The sequence below is a fragment of the Chelon labrosus genome (genome assembly GCF_963514085.1).
Source record: "Chelon labrosus genome assembly, chromosome: 2".
Classification (NCBI taxonomy): Eukaryota; Metazoa; Chordata; class Actinopteri; order Mugiliformes; family Mugilidae; genus Chelon; species Chelon labrosus.
The window spans coordinates 31,819,437-31,845,877 of NC_140338.1; the positions used below are offsets into that span (position 1 = coordinate 31,819,437).

General features: G+C 40.3%; 3 protein-coding genes across 3 annotated transcripts; 1 reads left to right on the forward strand and 2 right to left on the reverse strand.

Annotated features, from left to right (window-relative positions):
• Positions 1-3,449: 3,449 nt before the first annotated feature.
• Positions 3,450-18,105, reverse strand: mcoln1a (mucolipin TRP cation channel 1a). The gene is made up of 14 exons (XM_084558789.1): positions 17,500-18,105; positions 12,500-12,777; positions 11,663-11,830; positions 10,842-10,998; positions 9,376-9,457; positions 9,023-9,119; positions 7,814-7,913; positions 7,509-7,615; positions 7,104-7,253; positions 6,902-7,003; positions 6,593-6,715; positions 6,058-6,264; positions 5,784-5,914; positions 3,450-5,015 (listed from the first exon to the last, which is right to left on the reverse strand). The coding sequence occupies exons 1-14, from the start codon at positions 17,528-17,530 to the stop codon at positions 4,979-4,981; spliced, it is 1,770 nt and encodes a 589-aa protein (XP_084414915.1). The 5' UTR covers positions 17,531-18,105; the 3' UTR covers positions 3,450-4,978.
• Positions 18,106-18,256: 151 nt separating this feature from the next.
• trappc5 (trafficking protein particle complex subunit 5) lies at positions 18,257-21,472 on the reverse strand. The gene is made up of 3 exons (XM_084558803.1): positions 21,429-21,472; positions 20,939-21,228; positions 18,257-19,182 (listed from the first exon to the last, which is right to left on the reverse strand). The coding sequence occupies exons 2-3, from the start codon at positions 21,206-21,208 to the stop codon at positions 18,886-18,888; spliced, it is 567 nt and encodes a 188-aa protein (XP_084414929.1). The 5' UTR covers positions 21,209-21,228; positions 21,429-21,472; the 3' UTR covers positions 18,257-18,885.
• An 83-nt stretch (positions 21,473-21,555) lies between these two features.
• Positions 21,556-25,548, forward strand: LOC311499260 (N-acetylmuramoyl-L-alanine amidase-like; the record flags this gene model as incomplete). Its single annotated transcript, XM_084560180.1, has 4 exons — positions 21,556-23,028; positions 23,345-24,205; positions 24,627-24,837; positions 25,245-25,548. The coding sequence occupies exons 1-4, from the start codon at positions 22,956-22,958 to the stop codon at positions 25,546-25,548; spliced, it is 1,449 nt and encodes a 482-aa protein (XP_084416306.1). The 5' UTR covers positions 21,556-22,955.
• Positions 25,549-26,441: the final 893 nt, after the last annotated feature.

The window sequence follows — 26,441 nt, forward strand, 5'->3', positions numbered from 1 at the left end:
AAACAGCGGCGGGCGGCGGCAGGGTGCTCTTCTTCATGAAGGATGGAGGAGCCGGGAGGGGGAGTGACGAGCAATCCAGCTGCAGACTGGAGGCGAAGCGTGGCGCTCATAAAAGAAGATGTAGATTAAATCCCGCGAGCGGCCCAATCAACAGCGCGAGACCGGACGTTATGCAAAGCAGGGGTGACGTAAAAAACCAAAACCAAGCGCGAGCGCTATGCTCCTGCACAAGTGGTTCCCAAAACTGAGGCCCAGGGCCATTAAGAGACGTTAAAATAATAACAATAATAATAATAATTTGTATAAATATTCTGCACTGCTTTGGTTTTATTAAACTTTAAGAGAAAAATATTTCATAATTTTCATATTTTTTTTGAAATATTTTATATATATAATATTTTTTTTCAAACATGTAAACTATACGTAAAAAGTAAAAACAGAAAAAAAACTAAAAATATATATTTATTAATAATTATAATTTATAAATATTTTTTGAATTATAGATATATATATACAAAAATAAATATTTGCATATAGTCTAGTTTTAAGTTTTTTATGTATGTATATGGACACATGGATTGAATTTATGGTCTCTCAACACACAGGACTTTCCATTTGGAGCCAATTTCCAATGCTTAGCTCCAGCGGTGACACACACTCTCCATCTCATTTTCTTCCATTTAAGGATTCAAGGATCAAGGATTCTTCTTCTTCTGTCATTTCAACACATGTTGGTACATGGGATGGAACGAAATTTGTTTCTCTGGTCCCAATTCAAGCCATAAATAAAAAGTATAAATATAGAATAAAATTAGCTAACTAAATATAGTACAAAAATAGCAAGAAGTATATAAATATAGGCAGTAAAAAAAAGTGTCAGCACTGTAATAACTGGAGATTAACTGCAATGAATGACACAGTAATATCCAGTCCTGTACCATTGAGGTAGTGTGTAAGTGGAGTTAAAGTGGCATTGTGCACAAACAACTGCAATCTGTGCAGATGTGGGTTTTCCCCCATTTATTGTCTGTGCTTAAGTTTCGAGAGCTGCATGCACGACTCTGTTTCCTGAGCTTTGGAGAGCTGGAAGTGCTCTCTGAAAACGTTTATTGTTAATTTCCTGTACTTACAGTTTAATACAGTGTCCACTTCCTCATGGTACAAGCCCACAATAGCTGTGAGAGGAATCCTTTTTATGAACGTCGTTTCTCTGAGCTGCAGCTGCAGGCGCCACAGCAAAAAATTCTAAAAGGGGTGGAAAACATACAATGACTGCACTGCTACTTCCTGAGAGATGAAGGGTGAATGAGTTAAGGCATCTGACATCAGCTGTTGTTTTCTCTAATCATACCAGAGAGGAGCAGGAATAATGGAGACACAAGAAAATGCCTTAGGGAGAGAGAACTCTGAGGGAAGGGAGGAATGAAGGCTGACCAGAAATCATCAGTGCACACATTCTCAGAGTGAAGAGCGAGAGTTTGAGAGTCATGTGTCTCAGCTCTGCCTCTCCACCCATGCTCTTTACAGGACTGTGGCAGATGTTTCATCAGCTGCTTGTCAGCATTTCCAGCCAGCGAGAGGCCCTGAGCCGGAATGAGGGGGAAAACCCAAATGTCTTCCAAAAAGTTTCACAGCTTCTTCCCGTTAAGAAGAATTTTCATCCCTGAAACTAGTTTAATGCTGCATTACTTTAAATAAAACCCATTTAAGCTGATATTAGCATTTTTGGGGGCGTTGATGATGCTAATCTGAACCCAGAAACCAAATTCTTACCACAGGATGTGGGCTTTTGGGTGTTGATCCCCCTCAAATATGTCAGTAAAAGCTTTCTTTCTTGTCTTTCTTTCATTTGGCTAAACTCGACACTAATGGCATCCATCATTATGTCTTAGAGCTGAGAAAAGCTGCTCAATCCCCTCACATCCTGCCCATCCATTTCAGATTGCTCCATAATGTTGTTACACAAGGGTGTGGCTCGGCTCGGCGCTATGGTAAAAAATTCTTAACAGAATTAGGGTAGACTGGTCATCGAAAGGCTTTTTATAAACAGACCGACTTCTTTTGAAAGTGTTTCTTCAGTTTAGTGTGGTCTGGTCCCCCATCTGCCCAAACACTTCACAGCAAAGACAGCTGCACACGCTGCCTGTGGCACAAAACACACCCCGCTAGCCCACACACAAGACAAACACACTGACACAAACAAACTCCTGTGATTCGGTATCTAAGCCAGGAAAAGGAAACCCTCGCTGCTGCAGGCCTATGGTTTTGATCTGAGATGCTTCGTCAATACAAAAGGACGGAAAGTTCAAACAGCAGGCCACAATGGATCACATTTCATATCAAAAAAGGCATCAACAAAGGGCCACGCCTGATATAAGCACACTGAAACTACAGCTGATGGACCATTAGCAGCTTCTGCCAGCTGTTTCCTCTGGGCTTTCATTGTGGATCAAAGTGAAGTAGCCCTGCATAAACAAACATGTGAAAACACTGTGAATATGAGGGCGATGAATGAGCCTCTCTTATTGAAAAGCATTAAACTATGAACCTTTCCCTCTGTCTCTCACACTCTCCAACACGAGGTCAGTGCATAATGTCTGATGATATTAGTTTAAGTGGGAGGAAGGCAGAGATGTGCTGCATCGGCTGCCAAGCCTCGCTCAGTAACCAGGAAATGAGCTCATCATATTAGACTTTTCTGAAAGAAACGACCCAGACTTGCAAATTCTGAAAGCCTCGAGCTGCAGCTTCTCAGCAGAAACAAAGCATTTCAGTCTTACACACTGATCAGCCATAACATTGTGACCAACTGGTCATGTTCATAGGTCAAGAGAATAACATTTATAATCTTGTTTTCATGTCACCCGTCAGTGGGTGGGACATATAAGGTAGCAAGTCAGAAGCAGGAAAAAGGGAGAAGTGGAAAGATTTCAGGGACTTTGATAAATGCCAAACTAGGTGACTGGGGCAGAGCATCTCCAGAACTGCAGCTCGAGGTGTGTTCCTGGTCAGTAACGTTCAGACATGATCCAGGGAAGGAAACAAGGTGAATTGGTGACAGGGTGATAGACAGCCAAGGCTCACTGTTGCATGTGGCAAGAAAAGGCTGGTCCATGAGGTCTGATCCAACAGATGAGCTACTGTGGTTTAAAAGCACTTACAATGGACACATGAGCATCAGAACTAATGTATGTCGTGGACAAACATGCCAGGACCCAGATTTTACCACAAGATCATTACACGGTAATGAGATCAAGGTTACTGACTTCACTAGTTGGTGGTTTACTTGTTACGGCTGATAAATATATATATATATAATCTGAAAACAATGTAGATAGTATGCTTACATATCAATTACTTCTGCTCCATCTACTGACAATTTGGTAGAACTGCATTAGACTTGAAGTAAACGAAGAACTGGATCATGATACATAAAACTATGTTTTAATATCAAGGATGACCCAGGAAATTTTAATTAATACATTTGACACCAAGCAGATCACTTCATGACAATTTGTACCATTTGTGTTTCTCAAGTACAGATAATTTATATAAAAAAAACATCAAACTGTAGGGAAGTACATCTTGGAAATACAAGATAATATAAACCTGAACGTCACATCATTTAAGGCCACGGATACATCTGACATATGTTTGCTCTTAATCGGTATTTTTTATTTTTTTTTAGTTTACATGTGACACTTGTCAAAAATGTCATTGCACACTTCATCAACAGTGCTTGGACCAGAGATCATCTCTTCACACACCTTTAAATATTGTGCGTTTCATGAGGTAAAAAGAAAAAGACACTGATCCAGCTTCCAATAAAGGTCAAGTCACTGGGAAACGATTTTAGGCATCATTATGAATACAACAAAAGGACCAAAAAGTACCATGAGTCACTATCAAGTCAAGCCTTTTTTCCCCCATTTAAAACAACTCTGATTCAGTTTGTAAATGGCCATTAGTGTGTTTTTAACTTTTAAACAACGAATGCACTTGCTTGATAATAATTTGGCATCATTAAAGAAACATGTACGTGGATTTGGAGAACTGTTTTGTAGCTAACCACAGCCAATTCTGAGTGCTTCATTAGTGAGAGAGTGAGTGCATCCCATTACACTGATTATCCCATTACTGGGATACATGAAACATATCACAAAGAAGTGCAGCAACGAAAACCACATTTGAGAGCAACGTGATTCTTATGCAATGCAGCTGCAGCAAGTCGGAGTTTGAAACTTTATACTAAACGTGCAGCACACAGAGGAAACAAATCAATTCCACATCTGAAACCTCACATTGTATTTGTTTGTAGTCCTGATTTCAGATATATTGTCCAAAAAAGACAGAAAACAAGACACAGGATTTACTTCTCTCATTCTGCTCTAATGTACCATTTCACATATTGCAGCAGGCGTTATTTCAAATGTATGAGTTGGTGTACGAAAATGTAGAATTGAATGTGGTTTATATAAATGTTCCTATTCTCAGAAGGTAAGGGATTTTAAATATTACAAAAATAAAAACTGTCAGCACGAGGTATGCATTACTACTTTATCACGGATGGCACTTGGTCGCAGGTTGTGCAGCTGGTTCAGCAGTGTACATCACTAGACACATACATGAATACTGTATTTTTGTTTTTAAAAACAAACAAGAAACAAGAGAAATGTTCTGTGCATTAGTCACCCACGAGACTGCTAGAGTCCTGTTGGTAAAAAAAAAAAAGAAAAAGTCCAGCTATTTATCAGCCCATGTTTCCTGTCCATAAAGCCAAGAATGGGGAAAAATAAGAGGTCAAGCAAGGACACTACTGTTACATTTCAGTCTACAGGTCCAGCTCGTCATGGCTCCTCAGTCTGAGCAGGGCAGAGGTTTGACCTACATACAGTATGTTGATACCTAGGAGCATGCAGTGGGCCCCTTTTGTCAGCAGAGGAGGCTGGTGAGGCCTCTGAGGTCATTGAGGTCAACTTCAGTTCACCAGCAGGACATCTTCATATGTTGTTGTTCTGTGGAGGATATCAAAGAAAGTTGCCTCATTTCCCACATTCACGATATTTGATATAATAATCTTCTTATTTAGAGTCCCTAAATGATGGATTCAGATAAGGATAAAAAAATGCAGTAGAAATATATTTGGGTTAAGCCTTCAGCTATTTGTATTGAGATAAGAATGACTGTTTGCTGTCTGGTTACCATGTAGCTCACATTCAGACTTTGTGTTTCCGTTGCTGCTACAGTCTGTTGATGTGTTACTTAGATGTTGTCATGTGCGCCCTCTGCTGGTCATAATATGCACCTCTTTTCAGTTCAAAATAATAGAAACACAACACAATTCAATAATACCACAAACCACCGCCTCCAGAATCAGAACAGTTAAATCAACAACTATCTCAGCTAAACAAATGCTGAATACCATAACCTATCAGAAGCTAAGATTTAGTGCAGGACTATTTAAATAGAATGCATTCATTTTCATGAGTGTAACTAATGAACTGGCGAGTGAGTGAGTAGATGGTGAAGAAAGCCCATTTCTCTCTCTCTTTCTCCTGAGCCAACAGTTATAGCGGCAGCAGCCTGAGGTGAGACCAATCTAACCTGTCCTTTTGTTTATTTTTTAATTCTTTATCTGTGCTGACGGTGGTGTTTTCATGGCTTCCTGCTATTTTTATTTTCTAATTTTGTTTTAGATTAGGTGGAGTTCAAATTTCGGATGGCCCATCGTCTTGTTGGCCTGGATGACTTCCCTCCCTCTTATTAAGTTAGAGAACACTCACCTATCACAGCAGCAGAAGAAGGAGCAAGGTGACGTCTCCAGACCCCTGAACTTCCCAGAATTTGGCGCATCTGTACACTCTGCTATGAAGGCGTGCAGGTCCGTAATGTGGATGGGTTCCTGAGTCTGGTGCTGTGCAAATCAATTTCATAGAATTTTCAATTAAAATGTTATTTTCTCCAATGTCTTTGTACTCAGTCTTTGACAGAAACATCAGACTGACGATGCCAATAAGGGCTACTTTCTACGCTCTGATAAGTGAATTTATTTCCTACCTTGATGGTCTCATAAGCTCCAGTGATGAGAGCGATAAACAGTGACAGCACCATGTAGATGAAGAGGGAGATGAATGTGTAAAGGTAAATTTGGCTGAACAGCCACACCAGAGTACTGCTCTCCTGCAACTCCGAGAACGTCACGTACATGTCGTCCCCGTTAATGAGAGAGAAGAGGCACTCTGACACCATGGACAGAGAACGGAACTGCAAAGGTGAAGAAACAGAGATAAGATAAAACTAAGAGGAAATGTTCTGACATTACTTTAAAATGAAGAAATCTGACTTTAGCAATTTGGGAATAATACAGAGATGTGAGGCTTCTGCAAGAGGTGAAGTCAGAGCAGCTATAATTTCAGTTTCCTGTAGTCACAGGAAATGGAATGTGCAGAGTTACTTTATATCACTGCAATTTATCATACATTTTAATGCAAATGTTAGAAAATGAGTGAAAAGGAGAGGTGAAGGTATAAACTTAAGTTCAATTTAAAAAACTACCAGATGATGACATTCCTGTCGATAAAGAGTTATTCACCTTGACGTGGTATGGTCCCAGGACGATCCAGCCACAGAAGCAGTAGCCCAGATAGATGACGGCCACACAGCAGCAGAACCGAATCACATTGGGGAAAGCTGCTCGGAGCGTGACGATGAGGATCTACGGTACAGAATACATTCGACAGATCAAATTACAATGTGAGAGAGAGAGAGAGCAGGGAAACTAGATTACCTGAAATTATTACATTATATCAAGCCCAAAGGAGGAACATTTTCTCGAGTTATTAAATTAGCGGCAAGTTAGCAACATTATCAGAAGATCCGTGTCAGGGTTTCAGTGACTTACATTATACTTCTGGAAGAATGTGAGGTAGCGAATGACTCCCACCCACACCAGGAGAGTGGAAGTCCCTAAAAGGATGGCACAGACATCATAGGAGGACATAGTCTGTGGGAAAAGATGCACAGCAAACAATGCTCAGTAAAAAAAAGTGGGCATTATCATAAACCGCGTGTAATTTCAAGAAAAGCCACAGCTGACGTGAGACCTTGCGCTCAATGCCGATTTTGATGATGCTGCCGGTGATGGTGAGGACGTCGCTGATGATGAGGAGAATGTACCAGCCATTGATAAACTCTAGCCGGTCAGACCACCACACTTTACGATCCAGAGTCTCCCTGAAGAACTGCACAAACTCCTGAAGAACAGAGGCAGAAAGGGAAAACTTCATGGTTATTAAATACAGACTATACTTTTTAAATGATAATATTGATCTGCTTTATTATCATTAGTTTAAGGCATTAGTTTACACAAAATATGAAATTTTTAGTCACTATTTCCCATTTTGATTCTAGCTCTGCATTCTTACCACGTAAAGCATGGTTTTATTGCTGTAACTCAAAGCTCTCATTCTCCTATATGTTTCTCTTTGGCTGTGAAAGATTTTTCTTACCTGTTGCAGCATGATGCCTCGCAGTATGGAGCGACCACACAGCACAAGGGACAGCATACACAACATAGCCACGGCAACATCAAATGCTACACGTGTGTAGTTCTCAGCTGAGGGTTTGAAGAGGAGAAAACACAGAGGCACTGGTATAAATAACTTCCTGGTGGTAATAGTAACTTTTAACACGGATCTCATTGGGCTGTTTAACACTTGCTTACTGCTGCTTTGATTACTGTTTCCACACTACAGCCGCAATATTTTCGTGGTGATTATGTTTATGCCAAACATCCACTGATCAGGTGTCTCACCGTGTCCAGAGACGCTGGGGTCTGTACACTCCTTTATTGATGCCTGGTTTTCTAACCGGATCTTCACCATACCACTGTGAGCCTTGTTGTCCAGAACGATCTAGAAGTGAAAGAAGAACGAGTGACGATGTGAGCTTTGTGCATGGTGAAGATTAATAAATAAATAATGACTCAATGTGTTTGTAGTGCATACAGTGTGTGGCAGACTCAACAGCTCATTATGTTTCACAATCTGTTTTATATCCCCTTGTTGAGATGCACACACAACAAACAGCACTGTTCGGGTTTCTGAAACATCAGGAGCTGCTGGTGGATACTTGTAATCTGATCACTCAGCACACATGATAAGACCTGTTCTGAACAGTGCCAGAGCTGAAAAAAGGATTTCAGACAGTGAAAATACAAAGTCAGACCTAACCTATTAGTTTGAGTTGCTTATAATTATTATGTAATGTTGATATTACATAACATATAACAAAACCAAAATGAACCAGTTCCAGTTCTCTGAAAAATGAGACTGACTTTGTTGGTGGACCCAAGGGAACATTAGGATTTTAGGATACATTGACCAGTGAAGATGTACCATCCAGATGTTGTCTTGCAGTAGAGTTTTATACATACAACATTAAATTACCTCCATGTACACAGATCAGCCACAACATTAAAACCACTAGCAGGAGAAGTGAATGACATTGACCATCTTGTGACAATGTTCTGCTGGGAAACATTTGGACCTGGCATTCATGTGGATGTTACTTAAACATGTACCACCCACTTAGACCATAGTAATGTCACTCCTTCATGGCAGCAGCCATCCCCAGCAGGATGCAGCCTGACTGCAGGCACACATACAAAAACGCTTTAGGAACACCTCAAAAAACAGCACAAGGTGTTGACCTTGCCTCTAAATTCATTAGATTCCAAACTGATCTAGTATCTGTGGGATGATCCACAGAGGGCCCTCCCCTCAACCCATAGGACCACCACAGGACACCCTCAGAAGGTCCATGTCCATTTTCTGATGAGTCACAACTGTTTTGGAGGCACAAGGGAGACCTACACAATATTAGGAAGGTGGTCATAATGTTATGCCTGATTGGATTCTGTGAGGGTCACTGTTACTTGATCTCAGCTTCAGTAGAGCTGAATGAGTAGCTAATCCTTTACCTTAGGATGAACCATGTGTACGTCTCTGAGTGTTTAACTTACCGTTATGTGAAAAGTGTAGCAGTCTGGGATCTCATTGTTGATGATGGTCTGTATATTGATCGCCTTCAGCTGGAACTCTATGGTCACATTAATCAACCTTGAAATAAAGAAAAACAGTGACATTAACACTGAAACACAAACACAAATTATTTTCATGTTGTGCAAACCACCCACAAAGGTGGACAACAAACTATGCATACCTCTGTGTGCATTTTTGCATGTATACATGCTTGAGTGTGAGTGCACGGCAGAGATAACTGACGAGTTGAATGTCATCTTCAGATACAGCAGAGATAATCTTGTCAACAAATGTTAGACGAGAGGCTGAAGCCATTTGAAAAATGAAGCCTTACTTGTGGAACTTGAGAGTAAAGTTCTTGTAGCTGCTGGTGATTGGAGCTGGGGGGACGGTCGGAGGGTTCACACCTACACAATCTGAAGATGGGGAAGAATAAACAAGAGAAAAGCGTGTTTCAGAAGTGTTCCACATACATGTGATATGAGATGAGGAAATATTTTAAATGTTATTTCCAATGTTGATCTTACTTCCTCTTAGTCTGGATAAAAAACTTAAACAGCGTTGATTTGAGGAAGTAAAAAACTGTGGACACTCAACACTTTCTCTGACTAGAAATTTGTATATGACATAATGCAGAAAATACATTAAGAACAAAAAAGGTGATTAGGATTCATCTGTACCCAACATAACACAGCTGTTGTTGTTTTTTTTACTATAATTTCATTCATTGTCAGTTCAAATATGGGTAAGAAATACATTACTATACACTTGTATGTGTTTACAGTTGGTGTTTCAGCAACATAAGGAGTAACTTGAACACATTTCAGTGAGGGTCATGGGTGTTTCAGGTCTTTGATCATTGGACACCCCCACATAGACAAGCCAGCCAGAGATGATCAGTCCCTCAAAATCACCTCTCTTATGTGATGACATCTGTCATTTCCACATAACAACTGTGAAAGGGACAGCACCTCAATGATATCAATTAGAGTTCTGACCTCTTTAAGGTTTTTGACAAAGATTAAATTCCCATGAAATGTCATCACAGGCCAAAAACATAATATAACAATTTGCTGGATTACCTCTTTAAAAGCAAAAACTACATCAAGTCATTATCTCAAGAAAGAAAGTGTTGATACCTAACAGTTCCATGTATTCAGGTTTTTATGCTGGAACCTATAACGGGTTGAAATCTGATTATTGCTGCATGTTATTAGCTTAAACTTATATGTTACAAAATAAACCCAACAGTATAGTCTGGGTTTGTAGCTTATTTATGAAAAAGGCCTGGGAAACAGGGTGTTTCAGGAGGCACCTCACTCAGACATCTGTACTCACTGCTTCCTTAGGAAGTGATCAAAGTGTTGGTGATGCTCCCTCAGGCAACAAGTGTCACCTTGCACAGTCTGCAGATAACTGCACTCTGCTTGACTGCTGACTTCTAAACTTCGCAATGGGAGCAATGCAAGAAAGAAGCTTTGCTGAACACTTTCATTCATTTGGCCTCACGTAAGAGATAATTACTCTCTCTGTACCATCACCATAAGTTGTCTTGATGAAAAATGGAAGCAAGAACTTTTCAGTGGCAGTGGTTCCCTTTTAGTGTCATTCTTGCGAACAGTGGTTTATATATAACCATAGCGCATGTCATCTTTACAGAGTCGTTCAAAGCTGCTACAGCCCCCACCATTCAATGTGAACTGTCACATTGAGAAACATTTCACACATTACGTTAAGCTGCAGGCACTGTTAACATTGAAAGCAATGTCCCTGTCACACCATACAGTGAAGTTGATTTACCTGTGATGATGCGAGGGTCTATACTGAAGGTATCGTTGGCTGGATCGATGCTTCCCTTCTTGTAGTACTGTTGGCAGAGGGAGAGAGCACTCCTGTTCCCACCAACATCATGGACATATGCGTAGCGCCCCACTGTGGTCTCTGGTAGGGCCAAATACTGGACACAGAAAGAGAGGAAAATAAAGGTGAAAACGTTGTACATATCCCAGAGCTTTTGAAACTGAGCTTCCAGAGAAACGAATGTGTATAGTTGATAAAAAAACAAAATGGTCCAAGAGTCAAATGAAGGTAAATGTTGTGGAGTGAAAACGTGCTTCTCTAAAAACAGAAAGGCTCCTCGTAGTGCCAATATATATGGTATGAATCATAAGGATATAGACATATGTATTTACATCCTTTACAGTCTTAAGTGTCAGCTTGATCTCAGGGACTCTTGCATTAAAACTGCAGAGAAACTACCCATGGGTATCTCTTTCAGCAAAAATAAAAATAAATAATGTGCAAAAACAGGAAGTGAGCTATACTCTGACCTACAGGGGCATTTTATGATCGAAACTTCTCAGCAGATACAAATCTACTAAGCATAGCTGCTGAGAGTGATGAGTGAGGATACAAGTCCTCAGTGCACGTGTGAAATGTTGACTGTGCTTTTGTTTGGCTTTTGCAAACAGCTTTTTTAAACTGTATTATTATTATTATTGAAGAGGATGTAGTGCATGGCTGTTATATTACAATGCTTCTGTTTTCACTAGTGTACCTAATGAACTGGCAAGTGACTGTAAATTGACGCAGCTTTTCCACTCAAGAGGAAGAAAGCCTACCTGCTCAACAGCATAGAAGATGTGCTCGTAGACATCCTGCTGTGTGTAAACAGCAAAGGAATTATCTGAGGACTCATCGTAGTCTTTCAGGAAGAGGTGTTTAAATGTCATGGTGTTCTCCTCCTTGAAAGTCACCACCACCTGGTTGCTGAGGCCAAACAGCACCAACTGCAGCAAAGAGGGGAAGGCATGATTTAACAGGTAAAAAGAAAAAAGAGTTTGAGATTTATCAGGATCATTTAAAACAGAAAGCCTCCTGTTTCAGAAGTATGATATCATTTATGGCATGTCTTGTTCTTGCATCACATATTGTAAATCCCTCAGACACTCAACCAGGAGGACTGCCTGTATAAACGTAAGAGTCCAACATTTATTTCCTGATTCTTTCACCACCACACCTACCTGTGGTATTCAAGCCATTCATTTGCGTCAGTCTTACTTCACGAATCTTATTTCTGACTGCATCAACCATGAAGCACTCCATCAAGGAATGTCATTGCTATGAGGTGAGGGTGCCTGGTCTGTTCTAGGTGGGTGGTACATGTCAAAGTAACATCCACATGAATGCCAGGTCCAAAGGTTACCCAGCAGAACATTGAATTGTCTCATATTTACTTCAGATGTCAGTGGTCATAATGTTATCCCTGATCGGTGTAAATAGACTGTATTATAGACCAATTTATGTACAACCTTACATTTATCTAAAACTAAAGTACAAAAAGACACAGAGACCATTCTGGATAATAAAACTAATCTAGATCAAAAGAGATGATTTGTAGAAATTCTCTGATGAAAGGCATAAAGCAAGACAGTATTACAATGCCACACATGATGTACCTGAGCAGTGACAATAAAGATCTTGAGCAGCTGTAGTATGAGCTTATAAGGCTTGCGGCCCTTGGCGTGATATTTATCACATGGGCTCATGAAGAAGTATTTCAGCTTCCTGCGAATGGCCTCCTCTTCCTCATCAGCTGCGACCCAGTGACCTGCTGTTGCTGAGGGAAACCCATGGTTGTTGCAGTTGTTGCCGTGACTGTTCCTCTTAACGTCATGCTCGCCGCTGCTGTCTGTGGAGCCGTAATGGGTCACCGAGGAGGACAGGCCTTCTCGCTCTAACGAAAAAAATAAGAAAAATCATTTAAAAACTAACAAAATGCTGAGCTGGACCACAATGCTGACAAACTAAAACACATTTGGCAAAACACTGGGTGGAGCTGCAGATGAAGAGCTCTTATTGTTTAGCTGGTTGTGATTACCAAACTAACCGAGAAGGAAACCACCAACCACATAAATCAAGCTGTTTTAACCCAAATTTCAGAGTTCAGGAATTTTCTGCAAAACTTGCCTCAACTTTCCTGTCACAGCATCCTGTTGGCACCACACTTGTGCCAGTTGGTCTTCGACCTTTTAACACCTTAGCCTTAGCACTTCTACTTTGCCTCTCATTGTGCTTGTTTTTTGTCTACTACACCCCTCTAACATTGAGAGTGAGCTCAACTCCACATGTGATTGAATGTTTTTAACTCAAAGATAAAAGGATTCTTGCAAATAAATGCTGCTATCGGTTGTTGAATATGTTATATGGTTTTTACTGTTGAGTTTAGATAGGTAATTCATTCTAAAACAATGCTAAACTTATACTGTTAAATTATCCAATGTTAAATGTATTTGTAAAAAACTTAAATCAAACCGTTTCCGGGCATCAGAGGTAAAGGCTGATCAGTTTTAACAAATGACTGTGTTCTGACTACTCATCCATAATAATATGGGATATATTTGAATGTTTCAGTCGACACCAGCATGACGTTTGTTCTGGTGTACACGTTCCTGTAGACTCACTGTCAACATTAGCGCTGAAATTTGAGCTCACTATTCATTATCATACAAATCACTGCAAACTACAATTTAACTGTCACGTCTCTGCAGCATTTCTTTAAACGTTTGCTTTTTAAACGTATCAAACAGCTACATTTCTTTGGCTATATATGCCCAAGGTATCAGAAGTTGAGTGCCTTGAGATATAGTTAGTGGTACTAATGTTCCAATCAGGAGCCATTACACCATAGAAGAAGAGATGACGTCAATTAGAAGTGTACCAGACTTTAAAGTCATCGTGGTCAGCTAAAATAATGCAATCAGGTCATTATGTCAAGACTATGAACGGTAGTACCTTTTTTTTTATTGTAACTGAAGATACCATCTTTACACATAACACTTTACAAGTTTATAACACGACTCAAAAACATCCTTACACACATGTAGGGATGATTTTTCAACTGATTGTTTTTATTATTCTACTCATCTATCCATTTTCCGAATAGTAACTCAGTTACTTGGTTATCACTAAACAGTAAACACGAACTTCCTTATTAAACTTTTATTAAAACATGATAAAAATTAATCCTGCATAATATATATATATATATATTTTAGGTCAAGATTCATAAAATAAAACTGAAATATCTAGAGAGGGGGATAAAATATCTGTGGCTCATCAAAGGTTTGAATATTTCAGGGTGTCATGTGATATAAACAGAGAAGTGTAACAAATGTGCACCTCAGTGTTTTAAAGAACACAAACACCCACATTCTCATGTGAAACTACTCTAGTCTCAAATAACTACAGAGTGAACACAATGCATGCTGTGGAACAAAGCGCTGTCATCGACACACATTAAAAAGAGAGACAGAGGGAGAAAACCTTAATCTAATCCAGTATGCTAAAACACAAATTGTGACTAAGCTGGAAACCAGAGCAAACAAACAAACTGTGGCTACTTTCAAACTGTCATGTTTTCAAAGCGCAGTCGTCACATTTAAGAGAAAAGCCACAAGACGCAATGTAGGCTAATCATATTTAATACGTGTCACATGTATTAATCTGTCTGGATTTGGCTGCTGCAGAGAAATAACAAAGGTCACTTGGTTTACATGTGTTCACTCTCCAGTACGGTAATGACTCCTTGGGCTGATAATAAACTGAAAACGTGGCTAAATATCATTTGTTCAACTGGGATAGGGAATATTAAATGAGTTTAAAATGAAGTTAAACAGGATTAGCACTTGTCACATGAATATATGGGGCATCACATACGCTGCTGCTGAATCGGGATAAATCCTTACAGACACAATAAATCAGCAGAACAAAAAACCAGCTTAGCACTATCCAATGGAAATGAGAAGTGAAACAGAAGAACTAAACCACCACTGCTTAGCATTAGACAGCAATATCTGTAAACAAGGGGAAAGTTCCATGGAAGAATATCGCACAGAAAAATTTGGAATAATTTATTGTCACACATTTTCTGGCTTTGCCAGACTTCATATAACTTCTTTTGTGTGAGGGTGATTATGGCTACTGAGGACTTCCAAACAAAGGTTCCAAAAAGGCAACTGGACTTGTAGAGTTTTTTGAGAAGATGTTTCACCAAAAAAACTCTACAAGTCCAGTTGCCTTTTTGGAACCTTTGTTTGGATATACCATGACCTGGATGACTGAGAAACCTTCACAGACCTACTGAGGACTTGTTTATCTCAACTAATGATCCATGACACAAATTTAAATAAATATTTAGTCACTGAAGACTACAAGTTGCCATCACTCTTAAGGTTACTGGTTTGAGATGCTGACTGAAACTATAAGATGTCTGTTAAATAGTTACATTTGATTAATTAATTAATGGCTTGAATAATGCTTTGAAACATTGTTCAATGCATTGGATAGACAGCCAGTGATTATTTTACACAGCCGAGAGAGGGAGAAACAATCGAGTGGAGACAGCTTGAGACTGCAGCTGCATGACACGTTCAAGACCCCACAGATATAGTGGCTGACACTCAGATCTGAAATGGTGTCCTCTATAATCTGGGCAGGTTTCTCACATGCACCTGGTAAATGTAGACAGTGCAATAACAGTTGATTTTATTTTAACCTCATGCAGAACTCAGCAATAAACCAAATCCATAATTATAAGGACCACTTCCTATAATCAAACACCTGTTGCTGACCTGTGAGAAATTGTAGCTGACATGAATAGCACCCAGACTTGGCTCCAACACAGTTATCTTAGATTTACATTATGTTAGTGGCCTCAGGTAGGACAGATGTCATGCACTGGCTTTAATAACAGGAGTTGCGTGCCATGGTGAGAATGAAAACAGCTGAAAGACTCCAACCACTTAACAAGCAGACAACAAGTGCAAATCTCTATCATATCTTTGATCAGAAGAGTGTGCTGATCGTCATGGCAGATAGCAAGAAGACAAACAAACAAACAATCCTGGATAAATCTATGAAAATATCTGGCTCTTCTGGTTCACTGTCGCCTGTGGTGCGCTGGCAGACACACTGATATAGTTACCTCCCTTTCAGTCAAAACTGTACTGTCACTCAAAATCTGTCAGCAACTTGCCATCAGGGCACAGATCTAGTCTAGCCGTCCACAGAAAAAGGCCACCCAGAGGGCGAGCAGCAAAGACATCCACTTATACTAAAAGTAAAGGAAATATCTTGAACGAAGGTAGATGATCTGGATAGTGTGAGTTACTGTGAGGTAAGAGGTGAAACTTTGCATGAACTGACATGGATCCCTTTTTCGCAGCAGCGGGTTCACTTTTTCACAAAATGAGGAAAGAAAGCCCTGATAACGCTGCCTTAAATAGACACTTCACTGGAATCTATAAAAAACAAAAAACAAAACAAGAAAAAATGGTTTTGGTCTATGTACTAACATTCTGAGAAATCTGCCAATTAAATTTCTGTTGCCACTGTAACAAAGTAGAGGGAAACAAATATGCAAATCAAAAGTAAAATAGTGAACAGCAGATCATCTGAATTTAAAGAAAAAATGAAAGATTTCATCCTCTACAGAATTAGTTTCAGTGCTCATCACTATCTTGAATTTCCTCTCACCACTTGTCTCATTACACCTGGAGGCAGCAGTACTCTGAAAGACATATTTGAACACCTCTCCACATGGACAGCTTGATACGATGGGAGCTTTTAGTGTATTATAGGGAAACTGGCCCTTTAACTTGAAGCCTACTGACCACATCCTGTGCGTGATGCTAAGTTCTTTTGCGTCAAACCACACTCCTGAAGTAAAAAATGAACTGCGAATTCACAGAGAGAGAGAGAACTAAACTGAGCCAGCTCTCGTCAGTGAAAATGTTCAGATTCAACCATGCATGTAAGGGGCTTATGAAAGAGACTGGGAGTGATTATAACGCATGAAAGACTTTTAGGACGTTTAAATGTACTTGATTGGGTACATTTGCTAAAGTACTTCTGTACTTCTGCTAAGTTGACTGATCAGCAGTTAACTTAGAAATTATCTCTTCAATAAATGGAGTTCAATGGACTTAAATCTAAAAACAAAATAAAATAATAATGTATTTTGATTATGTTTTCAAGAGTAAACCACTAATCACTTCATTTCTAAATGTGGAGAACTTGGAGAACCGACCTTTCAATCACAATCAGTTGCTAACATATAATGTCATTGCTTTTTCATTCAACTAATACATTGTCAACATGCATATATTAAGTTTTACGGATCTGGATGTCTGGGAAACTTGAAAGGAGCTAACGGCCTTTCTGTTATTGGGAATAATGTCTACTACCTCAACCCATGACAGAGCAGAAAAACAGTTAGCGGCGGAGATGGTTGTTGCTGTTGGCGTCTTAACAGCTACTAGATACATTTTAATCACACACAGAGGATCGAAAAAATTGTTGCACTTCCCCTAAACAGTGCACTGATACGCAACACAATCTCCTTAAACAGAAGCAAGAGCCGTGAGTGACAAGAAAGTTAACATTAGGACTACATTACCCGAGGAGTGCCGGCGTTCCGTCGCAGCCATGTGGCTGTTTAAATCAGTCAATCAATAAATAACTGGATGAAACAGCTAAAACTAAAAGCAGCTGTTCTTATTGTAGTTGTAATTGTTTATGACTGCCAAAGCTAACAGCAGCCGCTTTCTGAGGACCCTGTTATTGTAACCTCTCTTCCGCCCTTCGAGGTCACGTGACCGACACCATGTGACCACTTGACTCAGGGGAAGTTGAAAGCAGGGCAGTGTTTTGTAGCAAACGTTGATCCCGTGGTTTACAGCTGGACTTTTCGGAATTACTAGCTCTAAAAATAGACACAAAATAACCATTTTAGTCGGTGGGGTTGTCAAAAATAATAGAGTCGGTACAATACAGTAGCTATAATTCAACAGTACTACAAACCACAGCCTCAACAGTGAAAACACAATCAGCAGCTCTCTGGTATTTTAAAGAAATCTTGAATAACTTATGAAGCTAAGCTTTAGTGAACGATTGTTGTATTAGAAATTAGCAGTGTTCACCATGAACTGGCAAATTAGTGTAGAAATCCCTAATATTGTCAGGTTTTAGTTATTTGTTATAGTGCATGTATTTCACAATGTCTATTAACTGCATTTGGTTAAACCTCTAGAAGAACACATTGTGTAATACAACACTGTTAAACTGTACTACATATAAACTACCTCTTCCATAACTTTTAATAAAGTGGAATCAAAACATATCCTGATCCAAAACATTCCTTTATGCCTTATTGACATTTTATCACAACAAAATACATGTATAACCATTATTTCTCAAAGACACACATGCCAACCGTAATGCTTTAGTTGCCAGCTCAACATGATACACAACCCTCTCTTCAGACTGTTACACTGTTGTGGTGATCCTGCAATACAAACACGTATAGACAGCTGTTCTCCCATTAGGTTTGTCAACACGGACGCAGCCACACATTTCAGCTCTTTGATATGTTGGTGTCAGCTGGTTATGTTGTGCAAAAAAACACGAAAATTAAATCATTCTGTAACAAGCAAGTTTCCAAGTAGTGGAATCAATTATCAATAAATATGTCTCAGTAACACCCATAAAATTTCCTTTGAACTGAATGAACTGAATTGGTATTTTGACTGATTTCTCCTTTTTTGTTTTTTTATTGATATTAAACGGAAACTTTTAGATTTTGAAACTGTCAACCTGAATATGAATACATCACATTTTCTGTTATTAGTCAATCATCAGTCAGTTAAAAATTATCTGCAGATTAATCAGGAATAAGAGCCTGAGGCGTTCCGTTTCTGCTTTTCATTTTGTTTCCACATTAAGATCCACTTCAAATCCACTCGCAGTCTTTCAGACCTGTCAGCAGTCACATAACATCTCCCCTCTATCTGCCTTCCAGAGCCTTGTCCCTGGCAATCACTTCATCACTGAACTTGATCATGAGCGTGGTGCCCTTGTGCCAGTGGACGGTGACCTTGGCGGGGAAGCCACTGTGTGTGAGGATGGCCTCTACGATTCCTCCGGTAAAGGCTGCACAGTTCAAGGTGCTGTTCTCCTTAGGAACAGAGATGTAGGTGTTGACCAGGGGCTCTTTCTCAATGATGTAGTATGTTTTATCATCATCGTTGGCCTGCTCCAGCTTGTCTGCCTCCTTGCCAAACAATGATCTCCACACAGATACCTGTCAAGCACAAAGCAGATGAGGAGGAGGATTATTATTATTTCACTACATTAACAGTAAATTACTTATGCTTAAAACCGCAACCTCCAGGACTGGAAAACTAAGACAACATCTTCTGAATGTCAAAAACTGAAGTTCCTTAAATGGCTACTTGAGGATTTTAAAAGTGCAGACCTCCATGTTAAAATCAATGAGGTGGCAAACCAACTTTACAGTAGAAATAAACATGTTTATAGCGTGGTACAAAAATAGCTAGTTTCACCTTTCATTACAACTGAACGTTGTGAAATTTTATAACTTGTTTGAATTCCTGCATAGCTCAAAGTCTGTTGTCTGTGCTACAGCTTAACTTCTGATTTCTATATTTTTATGCATTTTTCACAGCTACTCTGCTATTGTGGAACTATTCTGATCCACAATATCAGAGCGTGAAAATTCATATTCATATGTAAATGTTCTTAAATTTGTAACAACTATTATCAGAAAAATGTAAATCATTTACCAAAGTAAAGATGCAGAATACATTTTTCTGCCATTACGTATTGACATGTAAGCAGCATTTTAATGTTGACAATTAAACTGTTTTATGTAGTTAATCTGACAATCTAAATGTTTTATATATGTCAATCAGCCATAACATTATGACAGGTTTAGTGAATGACACATTATCTCATAACCATGGAACCTGTCAATGGGTGGGATATATCAGGCAGCAAGTGAACCTTTTGTCCTCAAAGTTAATGTCAGAAGCAGGAAAAAAAAAAAAGTGGATAGATTTGAGCGACTTTGACATGGGCCGAAATTGTGATGGCTAGACGACTGGGTCAGAGCATCTCCAAAACAGCAGTTCTTCTGGGGTTTTCCCAGTCTGCTGTGTATAGTACCCATCGAAAGAGGTCAAAGGGAGGAAGAGCAGTCAGAAAGAAAACAGTCCGCATGAGACCCAACCAACTGCTGGCACATGAGCTTCAGGCCTGGACCATGGAGCAGTGGAAGAGAGTGGCTTGTCCCGATATAACACATTTTCCTTCGCATCACGTGGATGGCCGGGTGTGGTTGTGTCTTAGCTGGGAAACACACAGAAGTATGACTGGTGTTTTGGCATCAATGATGTTTTCAGCAATGCTCTGCTAGGAAACCTAGGAATCCATGTCGAAGATATTTTGACACATAGCATCTACCTAAGTTTTCATGTTCTCCCTGTGTCTGTGTGGGTTCTCTCCAGGTACTCCAGCTTCCTCCCACTGTCCAAAGACATGCTGGTTAGGTTCATTGGTGATTCTAAATTGGCAGTAGGTGTGAATGTGAGTGTGAATGGTTGTCTGTCTCTGTGTGTGGCCCTGCGATGGACTGGCGACCTGTCCAGGGTGTACCCCGCCTCTCGCCCGATGACAGCTGGGATAGGCTCCAGCAGACCCCGCGACCCTTCACAGGACGAGCCGTTACAGAAGATGAGTGAATGAATGAATGAGTTTTCCTTGAGAAAAAGATTATGTGGCCTGACACAAAGAGAAAATGGTTCAGGAATGGTTTGAGGAAGCCAGATCTCAATCCAATCGAGCATCTGTGGGATGTCTGGACAAACAAGTCTAAAACTTAAAGGATCAGCTGCTAACATACTGGAAGGGGCCACCACAGCACACCTTCAGACATCTAGTAGAGTTCATGCCTCATGGCTGGTCTGTGTGCATAAAAAAGTAGCTTTTCTAATACCACAGCCACAATAACCCACTCCACACACGCAGTAAATGTGTACCTTGACGAAGAGCAGTATGTTCAGTACTTTGGTTTCCCTCTTTCCGTTTTTCTCCCTCAGCACCAGGACGTCCAGCAGGCTGGCTCCCACCCGCTGCCCCATCTCAGACAGACGAGCCTGCAGCTCGGTCACAGAGTACACCCGGCTCTGGCAGTACTGCACCACCTCCGAGAACAGCAGGGCGAAGGCGCTCACACTCACTTCGGTCTTAGGTCGGCTCAGGGGCCGCTCCAAAATACCAGACTTGCCTTTGGTGAAGCGAGTCTCCATTATTATAGATTATTTAACAGCTGTGAGAGTAAACATTAAGAGAGGGAGGCAACATCAGTGGCTGTAAACACTGCTAATGCTAACCAGAACAAAATGCTGCAGGGACGCGAAGAACAACATAACCGCTACGTAGAGGATACAAAAACAAGAGCATTTTAACCTCAGCGTTCACAAAACACAGTGCAACTGTTACCAGAAATCATTTGATCTCTTACTGCACCTGTTTTTGTTATTTTCTGGTTATTTACTGATTGTAAACGTCACTGTATCACATGACCACCGATTCTCGACATTCATTTCCGCAAACACAAATACTGCCTGAAAAAGTAAATACTTCTAGCCTAGAATCTAGACTGCCCCTAGCGGCAGCAAATTAATGTGGGTCTGGCTCGTCAGGCTACAATACTTCACCAATAAGGTTAAAGAAATCGCTAAAACATATCAATAGAAAAACAACAACAACAACAAAAAAAAAGAAAAAAAAAGAAATTGTTATATTGTTTTGTAGTTTTTATTCTAAAAGTCCAGTAACTTTTGTGCATTTGTGTATTGTCCACTTGTGAGAAAAGTCTGGCAGAAAAATACCAGACCAAACTTTTTAAAACCTCCTTTGGTAAATGTTATCATTTGCAGTCCAAAAGAGGCAACGTGTATCATTAATTTTAACCAGCAAGTAGAAGCCATTTGATTATTTCTGTTTTTTCTACATTTTCTATTTCCAACCTTGCTTGGTCCACAGAAAGTCCCACATTAAACCATTAATCTGTTTGAAGATCACCAGAGGAATTAAGAGGACTTAATAATTCTACCATACATTTTTGTTTGTGAGTTGTAAAAATATCTTCACACATTTTTCTTCACAAGTTCATGTAATCTTATAACAATCATTCACTTTTTTTGGTTAGTTTGTTTATAAATTGTTTAATGGCTTAAAATCTTACAATCTAGTGCTAAATGTTAAATATTACCACAACATGTAGTGTGTCCAGAATTGTTTAAGTTTAGACAAAAACTTAAATCAAAAGGCAATTTTGCTCCTACACCAGCATACCAAGTTTACTCTTTGTTCGATGTAGTAAGGTGAATAAAAATACTTAGAAGTTGTATTTTCTTGATTTCATCAAGTAGCTACTTTTTGCCACATCTGATGACCTCTTCAAAAATCCACATTAAATCTGCTCTATTCTTGTTTTCTGTAATTCCTCTGCAGTTCACTGCATCTAGTTGATTGTTATTGTGATCAGCAGTGACTAAAAGTGTTTCTCGAAACTGGTGAGTACACAACAGACAGACACATCACATGAGATGGTAAACATTAACCATAAATCTGTTTATGGTTAATGTGAATGCATTTCTTTTGTGTTGACTGAATGACATACTGTATCAGGAACATGTAAAAGGCTGTAATACATACAAGGAACGAGTTACACCTCTATGATCCTTTTTTTCTAAAAACCTGTTATTTGTAAGGAATGTTTAGTTAAGGGGCAGACTTTGCTTGGCTCGTGACACACTTTGATGTATTGTAGGCTGAATCAATATTTGGAGCCATCAGTGTACAAACAGTTCCCTATTGAGACAGTGCTGTAATGCACGTACACACTGGACACAAATACACTTACACAAATCTCCTCAGTTGTAGGGTGCACAACTGATATGTCTGGGAACCCTGCTGAGGACTGAGTAATTCTGGTCCTTATCGTAACAGAATAATACATTTTAAGTGGCGACAAACAGAAGAAACAGCATGACTTTATTTCAAGCTGTGTTTTATGTTCTGGCTTTATTCTTCTTCTTGACTGTCTACAGCAAACCTTCAGGTAAGCTCAGTTATTTAAAACATGCAAACATTTTGTTATTTTGCATTAGCAACAATTAGGTTGCATAGTTTCATTGTGGTATGCTAATAAGGAATAGTTACAGGCAACTCGACATGTTGATAAGTCATTTCTTCTTATCTGTGATCTGCACATTTCAATTTCTCTCAGGCTTGTGAATAAGATTCAAGCTGATGTGGTCTGTTACTCTGACTTGTATAATGCTATTGTCATTGGAAGTAACAGAACAGTTCATTCACGACTCTTTGATGCAGTATAATAAACTTCCTTCACTTCTTTTCCCCCTAAACTGTGTTAGCTATTCACCTGCGCAACATGGACAGCTTCATCCGAGCCGTGCAGCAGGTTGAAGACTCCAACCCCGGTCTGTCCCCCCTGGCTCTGGTCAGGGCCCTGCGGAGGACTGCTGGCCATGACGACATGATGACTATCCATTTCTTGGGTGCGTCTTATAATTTCAGTGATACTGAGGTCCTGGAGAAGTCCATTCTCAATGCATCATCCTTCAGCTTCTTTGATAAGGCCATTCACCACATTGTGACAGACAGTGGAGAAGAACGAGGTGTGGTTCTCACTCCAGATGGCACCACAGTAGCGCTTACACCTCTACTGTTAGGTATTGAATTGGGACTGAAAGCCAAGATGGAGGGGACGGCAGCTGTTGGGATCTTCCCTCTCACCTTAGGCAGGAGGCTGGGTCTGTCCTTCCTCAGCCTCCAGGACTTCCCACCATCTCATCGCCTGGGGCCTAACGGGTGCTGGGACAGCATAGAGCATCCCAAGATGTTCAAGCTGTCTCGTCCTGCCACTCTGGCCACAGATGCCATTATCAATGGGGGCATGGATGGAGCTATACTGGGGAGTAGCCTCAGCAATCAGTCTGCATCTGAACAGCCGCAGGCCCTCAGTGAGGTTTTGAAGGGATACTATAGTTTTACTCTGACTGAAGCACAGGGTCTTGATGCCGTGACTGGTAACGTTAGCCCCAGGCGACGGGAGCTCTCTAGATCCATTCTGGAGTCATCTGATCTTCACAGTCAGGTGATGGAAACACTAACACTGATCTGGAAGTTGGAGAAGACAGAATGGATTGCTCTGGATACTGGAGTGGGGAAAGCAGTGAGGGATGGATTGCAGGCATTTATGCACAAGTACTGGGGTGAGTTGTGATTACTTTTAATAATTACGCTTGGATAGATTGACCAAACCTAGACACAGTAAAGATTTCCTCAACTTCACCAGCCTGAAAATTTGCTTCTTTTTTTTTTAAAGCTGCTATGACCACTATTCTTTTGAAATAATTCCAATAAATCCAGTGAACACAGGCTGCTTCCACCCCATAGCAGAAACAGCTAGCGACCAGCTGATGAGCACAGTGAAGTGGTAGCTAGTGAGCCACACATTTCTCTACAGTTTACATTCTGTAATTTGTTATGCTGCCGCACAGCACTCAAAAAAAAAAAAGTTTCAATAGTGGATAATCTACTGACATATAGCTAACACAGTATAGCAATAAGCTTAAATCAGATGAAATGTGCTTATAGTATGCTAACCCTCATCCACTTTTCTCCTCAACACAGACTGCCCTCAAATCATCCCTCGCTGTCAGTGGGGTGCTAAAGCCTACCAGGGTACACCCATCCCACTTTCTCTTCCCCTCCAGTTTCTCTACGTTCATCACACCTATGAGCCTTCATCGCCATGTTTATCCTTCCCGAAATGCTCTCGTGACATGAGGGCCATGCAGCGTTTCCACCAGGAAGACCGTGGCTGGGGTGACATTGGATACAGGTAACCCGAGAGTCAGGAAGAAACGGTTTGACACCCTGAGGAAAAAAAACGTTAGCCTTTAGCGTTTGATGACAAGATGGATAACACTCTCATGTCACTGCATTAAATATGAGCTGATTCACATACACAGAGCCATGCTAGCTGTTTCCCTCTGCTTTCAATCTTTTTAGTAAGCTAAGCTAAACACCTCCTGTCTTCAGATCCTTAGGTAATGGACAAATATGACAGTGATAACCACATATTTTGAGAGGAGATAAATCATGTGTTAATATCAGTATTTTTAAGAATGCTGCTGACAAAATGTAATTTTTGCACATGAGGACATATTGTTGAAAATGGATCACATTAACAAAAATGTCCCACTTTAATTCTAAGTTGCTCTAACTGTGCTGTAATTTTGCCCTTAGCTTTGTGGTCGGCTCTGATGGCTACATCTATGAAGGCCGGGGATGGAACCACCTCGGCAGACACACCAAGGGTCACAATGCCATCGGGTATGGCGTGTCTATCATTGGTAACTACACAGCCACCCTGCCATCTCGCCATGCCATGGACCTGTTGCGTCATCGTCTTGTAAAATGTGCTGTAGCTGGAGGAGGACTGGCTGCCAACTTCACCATCCACGGCCACAGACAGGCGGTCAACTACACCACCTGCCCTGGAGACGCCTTGTTTTCAGAAATACAAAGCTGGGAACATTTCAGCGAATGACAGAACCCAGACTGCCAGTTTGAGGTTGATCATTAATGGTTCTTCAGGGTGTGACAGCTATTTATTTTTCACTGATTTGTAAAATAGCTCCACTGTATGAAATGGTTCTCGGGTAGTACTCCACTCTCTGGACTGGTTTACCTCTTTTAGTGCAAGATCAATGTAACTCACTGTTGTCTTGTATGCTAGTCCACCACATGGCTCAGGGATGTAGAGCAGCAGTGGGTTTGATTCTCAGACTTTAGCGTGTTTCCACCCAGGATACTGGAAACCTTTAGTACCAGGAACCTTTGGTTGTGTGCATTTCCAACGCAGTCTAAAGACAACAAAGGTTAAGCAAACAAAGCAGTTTTCACTTGTCATATTTGCACCCAAACACACAACCACCTACTCTACTTCAGTCCAGTAGTTGTACCGTTGACAACGCAACAATAGGAACACTGTATATATGGACGGATAGACATTGTTATTTGTCCAACAGTGTAGCAACAGTAAGCACAGAAGAGATTCAAGCCATGTTTCTGTTCATGAGAAAATGGCTTCAGTGACTGAAAAAACACATTCAAAACTTTTGAAATGCTACACTGAAAGAAACTGAATGAATTTAACAAGTAAGAGGCTGACCAAAGGATAAAATGCTTCAAAGTACTCAACCAATCAGAATTGTTTCTGGCAAGCCCCACCCCCAGGGTCTTGTGAAAAGTGCTACCACCAGAGGAGACATTTTTCTGGGGGGGGGGGATGTCAAACCATTTCCCCAAAACTTTATTTCATGGAAACACACTTAGTCTGAAGGTTATTAGATGAGTTTGAACCAATACAGAAAAAGCAAGTGGGAGCCATCTTTACCAGCTGCTGTGGAGTTAATTTGCTGGCAACATTTTATTTCATAT

What these genes read in the sequence shown, in the direction of transcription:
- mcoln1a (XM_084558789.1), bottom strand. Translation starts at nt 17,530, where the DNA reads ATGGCTGCGACGGAACGCCGGCACTCCTCGG. An exon ending in GGAACGCCGGCACTCCTCGG is followed by an intron (nt 12,778 to 17,499) that starts GTAATGTAGTCC and finishes TTTTTTCGTTAG; the next exon opens with AGCGAGAAGGCCTGTCCTCC. An exon ending in CATTCTTCCAGAAGTATAAT is followed by an intron (nt 6,716 to 6,901) that starts GTAAGTCACTGA and finishes TCTGTACCGTAG; the next exon opens with ATCCTCATCGTCACGCTCCG.
- trappc5 (XM_084558803.1), bottom strand. Translation starts at nt 21,208, where the DNA reads ATGGAGACTCGCTTCACCAAAGGCAAGTCTGGTATTTTGGAGCGGCCC. An exon ending in ACATACTGCTCTTCGTCAAG is followed by an intron (nt 19,183 to 20,938) that starts GTACACATTTAC and finishes TGTGCTTGACAG; the next exon opens with GTATCTGTGTGGAGATCATT.